The 12,316-nt window shown below is 45.6% G+C and overlaps 1 protein-coding gene across 1 annotated transcript in view; it reads right to left on the bottom strand.

The window, feature by feature from the left end:
- LOC147453139 (superoxide dismutase [Cu-Zn]-like) overlaps positions 1 to 9,082 on the bottom strand; it is a 51,493-nt gene extending 42,411 nt beyond the window's left edge. Inside the window, exon 1 of the mRNA XM_086518623.1 lies at positions 8,915 to 9,082. Coding sequence (XP_086374749.1) covers positions 8,915 to 8,993 — 79 coding nt within the window. The 5' untranslated portion in view covers positions 8,994 to 9,082. The remainder of the gene's footprint in view (positions 1 to 8,914) is intronic.
- Positions 9,083 to 12,316: the final 3,234 nt, after the last annotated feature.

Here is a 12,316-nt window from a genome sequence, read left to right on the forward strand (position 1 = left end):
GGGCGCCAGTCTTTGGGGCCAATATCTCTAGGCACGGAACTCCGCCGGGCCAGTGCAAATCTATTGTGATCTGTGAATTGTTTTGAAGTGGTTATTTGGTGCTGTCGCGGTTGATTCTTGACTTGGAGTGTCCAAGTTTGTTACACACCCACCCCTGGGAAAGTATTGCAATGGATTTCATTTTTGATCTCCCAAGAACACAGAATGATCACGATGATTTTCCGATTACATAGCACGTATGAGACGATTGTCTCCGACAGAGACCCCAGATTTATGAGTTTGTTTTGGAAGGCAATTTGGGAGAACATTGGCACGCAGTTGCAGTTCTCGTCATCGTTCCACTTGCAGACTGACGGGCAATTTGAGATTGCCAATTCAGTGACTTTAGATTTATTGAAGTCTTGTATCTCGGATCAGAAGACTCAATGGGAAAAGAACCTATCTTTGGTGGAATTTGCCTACAGTAACACGATACACTCTTCGACGGGAAAGACGCCATGTGAGATTGTTGAAAGTGCTGCGAAGGTTCCATCCTTCCTGAGCACGAAAGATTAGATATTTGAAGCGGATGAATATTCGCGAGATTTGGATACGGCTTTTGCCAAGGTTCGCGAGACTTTGCAATAGTCTCAAGAACGACAAAAAAAGGCAGCGGATTGCCATCGTCGCGACTTGAAACTGAAGGAGGATGATTGGGTGCTCTTACTTTTGAGAAGGCACGCCTACGAAAGAAAAAGGGAAAGGAGAGGCTTTTTCCAAAGCTTAGTATGTGATACTACGGACCTTTCCAGATTAATGACAAGATAAATGATGTCTCCTTCCGATTGAAACTGCCAAATACTTGGAGAATTCACAATGCATTGCATGTGAGTCTCTTGAAAACTTTTAAGGGTGATGTGCCTGATGATGGGGAGCCTGATGAGCAACCCGCAGTGGAAGAAAACGAGGAGATCCTTGTTCCTAAACAGATTTTGGCACATAATGATACGAAGAAAGGTAAAGTCCGAAGGCGGTTCTTGGTTTAGTTCAAGAACTTTCCTGCATTTGATGCGAAGTGGATGGAGGAGGAGGACCTAGCAGATACTCCTCGGATTGTGAAACTTTACCTCGATCTTTTGGTTTAGCATAGTCTACTCCAAACGAAACCCAGAAACTCAGCTTGGCCGAAGATCTGGTGCAGTGGGATGCACAAGAGGGGAGTTACTCCGCTCCTTTGTCAACAGATGCCTCGATTTTGATACTAAAGTCACTGATGTCTCTTTGAGCTTCAGGGATATTGAGAGCTGACAGTATTCTACTGGATGACTTTATGAAATGGAATTCCTGATTATGATACTGATTTGTTCTTGACTTCTTGTGAGTGCAGGAACTGATAGCCGAAATGACTACAGCATTTTGGTCTGATTGATCTCGAATAGACATGGTTGCAATAGGGGTTAGTCAATCGGACATCGATGAGGTCCCGATTGGACCTAGATGTGATTGCTAGCTACATTGCCGATAAATCATGGTCTAAGATCCGAATGAATGTTGAATGTCATGTGATGTACTGTGATGTCTGGTGATGTCCTGTGATGTCGTGTGATGTGACTGTCGATTTTGTACATGTGCTAGATGTGTGTTCCTAGTACGTAGGTACTAACAGTCAGTGTCTCATAAGACGGTTTATGGCTTTTGTCGGTTTTGCAGGCGTAATCGCGGTCGATTACAATGCTTTCAAGAGGGGGGTATGTCACAAAGTGATGACGTGGCGGACAGCAGAAACCCTAATTTCTGCCAGAAACCCTAAAATTCCTGCAAACCCTAATTTTTGCCAGAAACCCTAATTTCCGGAAATCGCGGAGGCTGAAATTTATTATTAAAAAAAAAAATGAAAAATGATGAGCGACACAAATTTCGCTTTTTCTCTACTTAAATGAGAAAGAGAGAGAGAATGCTTTTGCTTTCATGTTTTGACTCTCTGTGAGAGAGAGAGAGAGCAATTGCTTTTGATTTGAAGCTTTTGGGGCTCTGCTTTTGGGCATCCCTTGTAACCTTTAAATTAGTGGTGAGGGTCTCACTTCTCAGAGCATCTGGACGCAGAGTCTGAGAGTGAAACCCTAACCGCTCTTTTGTACTTTGATGATTGATTAATATAAAAAGAAATACCGAAAGGGGCGCTAGTCTTTGGGGCCAATATCTCTAGGCACGGAACTCCGTCGGGCCAGTGCAAATCTATTGTGATCTGTGAATTGTTTTGAAGTGGTTATTTGGTGCTGTCGGGGTTGATTCTTGACTTGGAGTGTCCAAGTCTGTTACAAGCTCCCCTCTCACCGGCATCTTCTCAGCAAGAACCCCTAAGCACCTTCAAGTCCTTGGCGTTTTTCCCAGCCCTAAGCCTAGCGTTTTCAGTTTGGGTCTTCATCATCACCATAGTTCCCAAGCTAGCGTTTATCAACATGACCACATCACCAACCTCTACAAAAGCCCAGCGTTTTCACTAACGCTACAATCAGCCCAGCGTTTTCCATTTTCAGCCATCTGTTGCACCAGGAAGTTCAGCGTTTTTCAGCCTCACGGATAGCAGCAGATTCAGCCTTGGAGAACTACAGAAGAACCCCATTTTCAGCCTTCAAAAACGCAGCCAAAACAGTCATTTTCAGCCACCGAAATCAGTCCCAGATTTTCAGCCATAGCGTTTTTATGGACAACAGATAGACGGTCGCAAATTTCAGCCCTAAAGTCGTCGTCGTCATCACGTCGTCCTCACCGACATAGTCCCACGTTGCCTCAGTCCATTGCATCGTCATTGTACCACTTTGTGCAATCATAAGTAGACCACTCTCGCCGACGAGAGTGGGGCCTTCGGAGGAGGGTTTTACAACGTCTCTGGTGTCATATCTCTCTTCTCTCTCGATCTCTCAGTCTCATACACTTGCACGCACAGTGTCCATTCACTTTGTTTGTGATCATAGCATTCTCTCATTAAGAACGGAAGGCTTTCCCTTCCATAAGAACAAAAGGAACCTTGAGCACAGTTCGGAGCACTCATCTTGAGCAAAGCGCAAACATTCATTCCGTTGCACCTAACATTGGTATAGGAGCTTTGGCAGTGTTCTGTATCACTCAAGGAAAGAACCACAAGAATCACAAGAATTTTTTTTGCTTGTTGAGGTCGCACGAACCCAAGTTCGCTTGGGCGTGTCGATTCCTAATCGTGTTTATTGAATAGTGACAAGAATCCCAGGAAAGAAGGGCTTGTCCAACCTCCCCTTGTGCCTCTTTTCACTCATTGAGAGCAGACCGTGCACTTAGCGGCCGGCCAATCGACGTGAGGTGGGAAAAAGCAACCTTGGTGTGAGCGCAAGGCCGCCAAGGGGTGCGCCCGCAGAAAGGAGTAGAACTCGGGTGAAGAGAAGATCCTTCTCGAGCATGGTTTGCAAGCGAAAAAAAACCTCAAGAACCTCAAGAACCTCAAGAACTCAAGAACCCCAAGAATCAAGACCCCCAAGAACCCAAGTTCCTCGTGAACTTAAGAACCCAAGACCACACGAACCCACGACTTCAGAATGGTCATCACTCGAAGCGGAATGAATACTTCGCATACAGGTGATGAGCATGAGAGAGGCGAAGAAGAATTTTCCCCACAAGGAGGTTTTTCCGACCCTCCCCCTTCACCATCTACAACAAGGATTGCACTAACTCCTATGGAGGCTTTCAACAAGAGGATGATGGACAGGAAGTTAGAATGCGAAGAAAGAATAGCAGCCATAGAGCACAAATACCAAGAAAGAATGGCAGCCATAGCGCGTGAGAGCGAGCAAGCAGGCTTGGAAGCAAAAGCAAGAGAAGCAAAATTTGATCGTGAGAACAAAGAAAGAGAAGCAAGATTTGATCGCAAGAACAAAGCAAGAATGCAAGAGTTCTTGCGACTCTTTTCTCAAGTTCAGGCACAGATGCAAGAGATTCAGGAGACGCAGAGTCTCACAGTCTCTTCTTCTCCAAAGCATGACACACAGGATTTGCATGATTGTGAGAAGCATGATGAATTGAATGATGATGATAAGCATGATGATTTGAATGACAATGATTTGCATGATGATGATTTGCTTGAAAATGATGAGCATGATGATTTGGATTCCAATGACAAGCATGATGCTTTACATGATCAAGATGTGATTTCTCACAAGCATGATGATTTGCATGATCACGATGTGATTTCTCGCAAGTATGATGAGTTGCATGAAGATGATTTGATTGTTCACAAGGATGATGTGTTAATTGATGCTTTTTCTAGCGAAGCTAACCTCGTTGTAGATCGTTGTAGATTCGATCAATCACGAAGAACCGATCTTGGCTTTCGAGTCGAGGTCCAAAGAACCCCCACAAGACGATTCGATCATTTAGGAAGAAGCGATCTTGGCTCTCGAGCCTAAGTCCAAAGAACCCTCACAGGAAGTATTAAGTGTTCGCATGATTGATACGCACGCATTGTTCGAGTGTTTCATTCGTGATCGTTTCCTGTATTTTAGTCAGCATCGTTATGTGATCCCTTTTCCTAGGTAGGACATATTGTATGTTGAGCACGTTTCTCTCATGAATGAGCACGAATGTATGCAAAATGTTCATGAAAAGTTGAACAGTATGTATGTAAGGAAAGTCACATTCCATGTCTCTTCCTTGGCATGACACATTTGTAGAACGAGCACATGAAAGTATAAGCACCAAGCATAGACATTTCTTTTGTGAATTGCCACAATTGATTGCTCTAGATCAAAAGAGAAAGATTCGATCTCATTGTGTGCATGTGTTTGATGAACGGGTTGTCACTCTGTCTATTTGTTCATCTACATTGCATGCACAGTCTTTGAGAAAGACACGATTTTTTCCATTCGCTTTACATGGAATAGGTATGTTCATGGTTTTGTGTTGGAAATGGTTTCAGGAATTTTCAACCATAGAGATTCTTGAAGATGGAAGAAGCACGACTCTCTACGAAGTTGAAGCATTGAAGGAGCCACAGAAGACTGTCACTTTCGGCGCGGCCCAAAGAAGCAGGCGTTGCAGACCTTTATGAAGTTCAAGTACCGCACGACCCACACATCAGAGTGGGCCGGCGAAGAATCCATAGTTACAGGGGACAGAGGGGACGGACCCTAGGGACGAGGGACGCCCATTTCAAGGACAGGGACGGGTGGGGACGGATGGAAGAAGGGCTGCCAAGTGGGAACGCAGGCAAAACGTCTCGAGGACGGCAGGGGAAGGAGGGGACGGCAAGGGATGGGAGGGGACTTTTTTTAAAATTTGAAACCTGATCATTTCTAGAGGCTAGTTTCTCTCCAATAGCCATATGTTTGAACTTTGAAGCACACCAATGGCTGTAAAAGCCACCCTTTGGGTCCTCATTTCTCGATGTTTTATTCGCACATTTGCGTCTATATGACTCATGTTCTTTGGTCTATTTCGTATAAATTTGTGGTCAAAGTGATGCTCTATGTGTGTGGCATGTGTATAGGTTAAAAAATGCTAAAAAACTCTTCTTCTTTTTTTACATCCTGACCCCGTCTCCGTTTCCCGACTTTTGCCGTCCCGTCGCCATCCCCGTCCACGTTCCAACCCCGACCCGCCGTCCCATGTAACTATGGAAGAATCCCTTCCAGGATTCCAGATGCTATTGGCGATCTCCCTCGACGCCATACAGTTCGGTACAAGTACCTTACTTTGAAAAGGAGGGGATGTCACGTGACACATCCAACCCTATGTGTCCATGGACAAGCTATAGCAAGACAAGGGTTCAGTCAATCCAGTCAATCTAGATTTAGATCACTAGTCAATCTAGATTTAGAAGTGATCTGGCACTTTTGTGAGTCTATTCGTAGACCATGCATGCCCAGTCACTTAGTGTAGATGCATATCCTCTGGTTGCACACAGCATGATCATCAGTATTCCCATCAAAATCCATTAGAATCAGTTACGGGATTTTTCCAGTGCATTTAGCCTATTTTCCCTATTTTTGACATTTTTCACTTATTAATTTAAGTGACTTTCCAACAAAAGTAGGTAGGGCAATTTTGCTAAGTTTGTATATAAGCAAACCCAAGTTAGCACTAAATGGCAGAAGAGGCAGCACGAGCTCCCCGCTCAACAGGCATCTTCTCAGCAAGAACCCCTAAGCACCTTGGCGTTTTTCCCAGCCCTAAGCCTAGCGTTTTCAGTTTGGGTATTCATCATTGCCATAGTTCCCAAGCTAGCGTTTATCAGCATGACCACATCGCCAACCTCTACAGAAGCCCAGCGTTTTCACTAACGCTACAATCAACCTTGCGTTTTTCATTTTCAGCCATCTGTTTTGCAACAGGAAGTTCAGCATTTTTCAGCCTCACGGATAGCAGCAGATTCAGCCTTGGAGAATTGCAGAAGAACCCCATATTCAGCCTTCAAAAATGCAGCCAAAACAATCATTTTCAGCCACCGAAATCGGTCCCAGATTTTCAGCCATAGCGTTTTTATGGACAACAGATAGACGGTCGCAGATTTCAGCCCTAAAGTCGTCGTCGTCCTCACCAACATAGTCCCAGGCTGCCTCAGTCCATTGCATCGTCATTGTACCACTTTGTGCAATCATAAGTAGACCACTCTCGCCAACGAGAGCGGGGCCTTCGGAGGAGGGTTTTACGTCTCTAGTGTCGTATCTCTCTTCTCTCTATCTCTCAATCTCATACACTTGCACGCACAGTGTCCATTCACTTTGTTTGTGATCATAGCATTCTCATTAAGAACGGAAGGCTCTCCCTTCCATAAGAACAAAAGGAACCTTGAGCACAGTTCTCGGAGCACTCATCTTGAGCAAAGCGCAAACATTCATTCTGCTGCACCTAACACGTTTTTGCATCTGGATGTCATCGCCACAGATTCCTTCAGCTAGCGTTTTTGCGAAGTTCAACATACCTAGCGTTTTGACAGTTTTCAGCCACAGCAATGCAGCATTTTCAGCAATAAAGCACCTGTAAGATCAATCCCTAAGAAGGTAGCAGATTCAGCCCGGAAAGACCAACAATATTCAGCCTTAAGAACCTCAGTTTTCAGCCATAAGACTTGCAGATTTTCAACGTCAAAGACCCACAAAAACAGTCCCAGAATGAGCGTTTTTTGGCTAGTCGCAGATTTCAACCCATAGCGTTTTTGGACAACAATAGAAAGATTGCAGATTTCAGCCCTAGTGTCGGTCTCGTCGTCATCGCCGACATAGCCTAGACTTGCATCAGTCACATGTATTCACTTTGCACCAGATTGTGCAATCATAAGTAGACCGCTCTCGCCATAGAGAGTGGGGCCTTCGGAGGAGCATTTTACAACGTCTATGGTGTCGTATTCTCTTCTCTATCTCTCAGTCTCATGCACTTCCATTCACTGTGTCCATTCACTTTGTTTGTGATCATAGCATTCTCTCATTAAGAACGGAAGGCTCTCCCTTCCATAAGAACAAAAGGAACCTTGAGCACAGTTCCGAGCACTCATCTTGAGCAAAGCGTAGACATTCATTTCGCTGCACCTAACAAGAACACAAACGCTTCTATAGGGAAAGAGGGGGTGATCACCCCCCTGACTACCAGAGCATAAGACCTGTGCAATGTAATCTCATTCTATGTGAAATGGGCACCCTCTTGGCCCCATATATATGGGGTCAAGCAGCCCATTCTAGGTGAGCAGCCGCCCCAAACCTGGACAGCCAGACAAAAGTGCAACCTATACATGGGTGGACAGCCTGGAGACATACAAGCCGTACAAGTATCTATGTGAAGCAGCAGAGTGGTCTAAATCTAACACCAAGTAGCCCAAGAAAGATTTGCTCAGATGCTTGCAGATCCAAAGTGCAACCCTAACACTACACCCGCCAAGCACCCGTGTACTAGATCTTGCACCCCGAGTTTGGCATAGGATGGCGCTACTCAACATCTCATGATTGTACTTCCTTAAGCATGTAGATGTGCACCCATACCTCCTAGAGATAGAGCTCTACCCCCCCCTCCCTCCTCCTCCTCATATACCATGTATCTTGTATCCTGGCCTCCCTTGGATCACCCCCTCCCTCCCTCCCTACCACACGACCACATTTTGTTACTTTGGATTTTTGTCCTTTCCCAATGGATGGAGCACACACACATGCTTTATCTTGAGAAAAGAAAAGAGAGAGAGAGATCTTTTTATGTCAGTAACCTTAAGAGGTAGGGTAAAGGGGCCATATTAAAAGACCCCTAAGCAATTGCCCGGTGCCTTTTCTCCATGTTGTTCCTTTTTTGAGCATGGACAGGCGCAATCGATAGGGAGGACCAAGAGATATTTGCAGCATAAGGCTTGGCGGGATCAACAGTTCATAGACTAAGAACAGCATTAATAAGCGTGATCGTGTGTATCAAAAGCAAGGGCCAATAGTAGAAGAGCCGCAAGCCAATTTCGCAACTCAGTTGCCAGCGAGAGTCGGAGCTCGCATCATGCGGCTGCGATTTCACCTCAGCTGAGCTAACCGCCAAGTAATCCGCCTCTTGACAATCTAAGGCTGGGTCAGATGAGGCCGGAGGAAGAAAAGCTTGGTGCAAGTCTGCCGTCACCTCATCCGAACGGTGTTGGAAGAGGAAGAGCGACACAGTTGAGAGAGGCCAGCTGCAGCGATCCAACTCTCGCCACACAGCCTTGACGCCCTGTGCACAGAACTTCCACCGTTACGTCTGGTGCTTGTGTGTCGTAAGTTTTTGGGTCAATGAGTCCACTCACCCGTTCCCTAGTTATCCAAAATAAACAACACTCCCAGCAAGAGGCATCTCAACCACCCGCATACACAGTGTGTACGCAGGGCTGGGCAAGGCAGATGCATCTACAGAAAAGACACTCACAACAAGCCTACGCACACAGAAACAGAAAGCTGCACCTACGTACCTGAGCCATCCTCGTAGAAATGAACAACACCAGAAACGCCCGGGCTACCAGAGAGAACGGCCACAGCTTTCACAGTCATGGTGTCTGGAATCCTGATGAACAGCTGCCTGCGAGAGAATATGAAGGTTTTGACAATTGCTGGTGCCTATGCATTTGGCAGGTCAGTTTTTGGTCTACATAGGGTCTTAGTAAAGCATTGGACTCTTGGGAGCAATTGTTGACAATTGGATAAAGCTTATTGACTAGGTCGGTTTTTGGGCCTACACAGCACCTTAGTAAAGCATTGAACTCTTGGGAGTAATTGTTGACAATTGGATAAAGCTTCTTGACTAGGTCAGTTTTTGGGCCTACACAGCACCTTAGTAAAGCATTGAACTCTTAGAAGCGATTCTGCATCTTGGATAAAGCTTGTCGATTAGTGTTGCATGGCAAGTTGATGATGGCAAACTTCTTTTAGTAACTCTCTAGGGGTGTTCGGGTGTGTTGGAAGCTCAGTGATCCACGTGTCACCAGGGGTTAAATGATTATACTTTATCGAAACGCTCTCGGGTGTTCGAGTGACTGTTGGAAGCCCAGTGATCCATGTATCACCAGGAATTAAATAATTAATAATAGTGATATTTGATGATTTATCAAAACACGAACCTAGTGCTTTTCAAGACGAGCTAACATGGTGCCTTTGAGCGTGAATATAAGCCCAAGTAGAGCGACCTCACTTCAATAAAAGCAAAAGGGGAGGCCCGTGAGCAACACCAAGGTAGGCAGTTTATACAAGTTCTATCAGGTTGTATTAATTGATGGGAGCAAGCTATGGTGGGTGGTACCGACTAGAGGAAGACATTGCGAGGTGCAAGTGCAGAAATGTGATATAGAGAGAGACTCGGTATAGCAGCCAGGAAAAACAAACTCACGCTCTATGCTTGTGTATTAAAGTCTATTACATATATAGGACCACAAACTTGCCATGCACACTAAACTTGGACTGACTCTTATCTGCATGCTATAAGCGGTGTTCCTAAAGGCAGATGACAATTGATCACCAGGGCTTGCATGCCCAACAATGGACTCGAGACAGACTATGGCAGAGTCCAATCACTTGAAACCATGAGTAGAAGTCCCCCCCTTTGACAATAACCTAGGTGTGTGTGTGCACTTCCCTCAAACAATTATTAGTGTGAAACAAACTAGAACTCGACCAAACAGCAAAGGGTAGTCTTACCACTTTATTTGTGGCAGTGTCTATAACCCTGTACAAAATTTTGAATTGACAATAAATGACAAATGGAAGGCTGAAATAAGACTTTGTATTATTGTTATGACAATAGACAAAAAGATGACAATTCTGTGACACTAAATTGGTTTTGAAAACTTGTATTGTAGTCGCGAAGCAGATACTCATGTGAGATGTGTAGCAGTTGTTGATGTATCGAGTGCTTGAAAACGTTCTTCACTTGCTTTCTTTATTGATAAACTTTGATTGTGGAGTCACATATTTTCTCTTCTTTTATTGTCTTTGATTTCAATATCTTGCATTGAACAATGTCAATATGCAAACCCTTTTGAAATCTTTAAGTTCTACAAAGCCGCCGAATACTACTTGTCCATGGACGATGAATAATGGGGTGTGAATGACCTTAGTGAATTATCACATTGTGTGTGAACCCTAGCTTCAATAGGGGGGGGGGGGGGGGGGGGGGGGGGTGTTAAGCAAAACCTTTTTTTTTTTAAAACGAGTAATCTGCAGACAGCAGTCGCTCTAAAGCACTGCGAGCAGCGAGCAGAGTTTTAGGACGAATTGATAAGCTTGCAATCCACGCTTCACTGCACTATGGATGAGACTGAGTCTAAAGCGCCTAAGGCTTTGCAGATGCCACCGCCCGAGTTGGCCTCAGTCTCTGCACAATCCCCTAAGAGGAGGACGATGACGAGGCTAGATTCTGCATGCCTTTTGAAACACCCTTCTTCACTGCCGCCTAAGAGCGAGCCCCGATGCTCTGGCTCGTCTTCAAGTGAGCCGCCCTTTGAGGATTCTTTGCCACACACCGATCTGTTGCCCGCTTGCTGTAGCTTTTTCTTCAATCTCCTTCTCAACCTTATCTTGACTTTCTTCAAGCTGCACAATCCCAAGACCAGGCCTTTGAAGGGGATCGGGGAGCACCACAGACGGAGAGTGAGAGAGAGAGAAGAAACACGACACACAGATATGGGTGGGGAGACTCAAAAGAGTGAGCTGCCCCCTATACACTTATGCTATGTATAAGGTATACAAGTCAGTGGGCGCCCAGACTCTGGGGGGTCAGGCAAGGCACAGGCGCCTATACCCCAACAACCTCCCACTTAAAGGCGACTGTGCCTTTAAGCAAGAGAACCTAGTCTAAAGACTACAAAAGGTGAGAGAAAACCGCTCTCAACCGATACCCACTGGCTGGCTGTGATCGTGTGCATCCGGCTGTCCTACTCCCGTGTAAGTCCATACACCACCAGACGTACCGCACACGTACTGCAAGTATGTACGCAATACCTGCATATCTCCCTCGTGCACTATGCCATCATCAGTCAACAAACAACTGACAACCCCAACTGCAAATGCTCCCACTGTAGCTGCGATATCCGGTCTCAAGATCAACATCTCATACATGAGACCACCGAATGCCGATGCAATGCTAGCGGGCCCTGCTAGCTCTACGGAGCATGCATCAACATATATATCCCTGGCAATAGGCATCTCTGACTGACAAGGCGTGTCAGCCACATGCATCTCCTGACTGTCCGCAAAAGACGCATCACTTTTTTGTGCAATCTCAGAGCAAACCAGCTGCTCTAGGTGTCTGCTGGAAGACATATCCTGCACAACTATATCCCCATGCTCACTTTCGAGCATAGAAAGGAATGACTGCATAATCGCTGACATCTTAGCCTCCACTGCAAACATGACCACTCAATCTGCTGTGACTCACTAGAGCTCTCATGCTCTAACTCCGTATGCATAGACTCTTGCACAACGTCCTCCTGTCGTGACTCACTAGAGCAAGACCGCTCTACCTGTCTATCCTGCATAGAAGTATCTCGCACGACTGACTCTCTGCTTTGCTCAGTCACTAGCAAAGCATGCATGTCTGACTCTGTCACCTCTCTGTGTGACTGCTCAAGTTGTGCCCCAACTGTGTGCACAACGAGCTCACTACTTTGCACTCCATGCAAAGCATCCTGCAACCCACAAGCAAAAGAGACTCGCCTGCTCTCTCGCTCTCTACCTGGCTGCATGATCACAGAGACAACACCGTCTCTCTCGTTATCCACATGCAATGGGTAACCTGTACCACTCCTGGCACCTCTCGCAATCACTAGCGAACCCAAATGCATCACAAAATCTCGCTCTCGTAGCGAAATCTGACATCCACT

This window comes from Adiantum capillus-veneris, chromosome 8 (genome assembly GCF_014529385.1).
Source record: "Adiantum capillus-veneris isolate H3 chromosome 8, ASM1452938v2, whole genome shotgun sequence".
NCBI lineage: Eukaryota > Viridiplantae > Streptophyta > Polypodiopsida > Polypodiales > Pteridaceae > Adiantum > Adiantum capillus-veneris.